The sequence below is a fragment of the Sus scrofa genome, chromosome 12 (genome assembly GCF_054392235.1).
Source record: "Sus scrofa isolate SSC_HxYL_T2T_F1_AM1 chromosome 12, Sscrofa_HxYL_maternal_Yorkshire_Landrace_v2.0, whole genome shotgun sequence".
NCBI classification, from domain to species: Eukaryota; Metazoa; Chordata; class Mammalia; order Artiodactyla; family Suidae; genus Sus; species Sus scrofa.
Window position 1 is genome coordinate 38760422 of NC_139394.1, and position 1935 is coordinate 38762356.

Sequence of the window (1935 nt, forward strand, 5' to 3'; positions counted from 1 at the left end):
CAGCACCCACACCGTCCATATCCTGTAAAGGGACACCTACATCAGTGAGGGGAGGCACTCCCTGCAGCTGTTCACCCACCCAGTGTCACAACCCCATGCTTTGTGTGTATTGATGCTGAGCAAGGGCACACATAAATTATAAGATCCATATTTTTACCTCTGGGAGCTTAGAGTTGAATTATGGAGGGGAACCATAGACACATGAAAAGTTCCTTCACATTATGATGTTGTAACTGTTGCCTGAAAAAGGATTAGTAGAGATATAGCAGAGACTGGAGAAAGGAGAATGTCTTTAGAAGAGGAGACTACAGAGGAGAGTGATATAATTCCAGACACTGTTCTCGGAAATGTATGTGTTATCTTGTTTGATATTCTAGGCAATTTCTATAAAGGAGATATTTTTCTTAGAGATGTGGAACTTGAAACTCAGATTAAGTAACTTACGCGAGGTCACATCTCAAGGAAATAAAAGCTCTGAATTTGACTCTGGTTCTGTTGGATTCTAAGGGTTTTACCATCACTATATTGCACTGAATCTTTGCAAGGCAGGCTGCATGCATCTCTGGATGGCTTTAAGATATCTCATGAATGTTTATTCCAGCACCAACTTGTACACTCTCCAGAGACAAGGCCATTTAATCAATACCTGGTGTTATAATTGACACATGAATGTCCATCACCTAGACCTGGACAACTCAGTTGGAGCCTCTGAGCACTAATGCATCTTTCTGGGGGTCTGTTTTCTTTAGGTGTGTGGGGAAGACACCATGGAACCAAGCAACCTCACATGGGTATCAGAATTTGTCTTCCTGGGACTCTCACAGACTCGGGAGCTCCAGCTCCTCTTGTTTATGGTGGTCCTGTTTGTCTACACCACCGCTGTCATAGGAAACCTCCTCATCACGGTCACAGTGACCTCTGATTCTCGGCTCCACACACCCATGTACTTTCTGCTCCGAAACCTGGCTCTCTTGGACCTCTGTTTCTCCTCAGTCACTGCTCCAAAGATGCTGGTGGACTTGCTGTCTGAGAAGAAGACCATCTCCTATGAGGGGTGCATGGCCCAGCTCTTCTTCTTCCACTTTCTGGGAGGTGCCATGGTCTTCTTCCTCTCAGTGATGGCCTATGACCGCCTGGTTGCCATCTCCCGGCCCCTCCACTATGCCACCATCATGAACACTCAGCTCTGTGTGGAGCTGGTGGTGACAGCCTGGATGGTAGGTTTTGTCCATTCCATCTCCCAACTGGCTCTGATGCTCCCACTGCCCTTCTGTGGTCCCAATGTCCTAGACAACTTCTACTGTGATGTTCCCCAAGTGCTGAGACTTGCCTGCACTGACACTTCTGTCCTAGAGTTCCTCATGATCTGCAACAGTGGGATGCTGGATGTCATCTGGTTCCTCCTCCTCCTTATGTCCTACTCTGCCATCCTGGTGATGCTGAGGGCCCACTCGGGGCAGGCGAGGAGGAAGGCAGCTTCCACCTGCACCACCCACATCGTCGTGGTGTCTATGGTCTTTATTCCAAGCATTTACCTCTATGCCCGGCCCTTCACCTCCTTCCCCATGGACAAGGCTGTGTCCATCAGCCACACGGTCATGACCCCTATGCTCAACCCCCTGATCTACACCCTGAGGAACCAGGAGATGCAGGCAGCCGTGAAGAGGCTCGGGAGACACTGGGTGCTTTTTAAGAGGGAGTGACAGTGATGGGATCACTTCTCTTTGGCTTTGTTTTCCATATGCATGTGGAAAGAGAGCTGCCATATCTTCTCTCTTCATACCTTGTGGATATGTTCTGAGAGTCATTGTAGGAATGAATGAGTATTGAAACCCAACCACTTCCTCAGATTTTTAGAAAAAAGGAAAATATCTTTTCTGTGTGATGGATGATTTGAACACCCCAGTGAGGACAAGGTGTGTTGTCATGGAGACC

General features: G+C 47.9%; 1 protein-coding gene across 1 annotated transcript; it reads left to right on the forward strand.

Annotated features, from left to right (window-relative positions):
* Positions 1–699: 699 nt before the first annotated feature.
* Positions 700–1703, forward strand: LOC100513817 (olfactory receptor 4D2). Its single transcript, XM_021066323.2, has one exon. The coding sequence runs from the start codon at positions 768–770 to the stop codon at positions 1701–1703; it is 936 nt and encodes a 311-aa protein (XP_020921982.2). The 5' UTR covers positions 700–767.
* Positions 1704–1935: the final 232 nt, after the last annotated feature.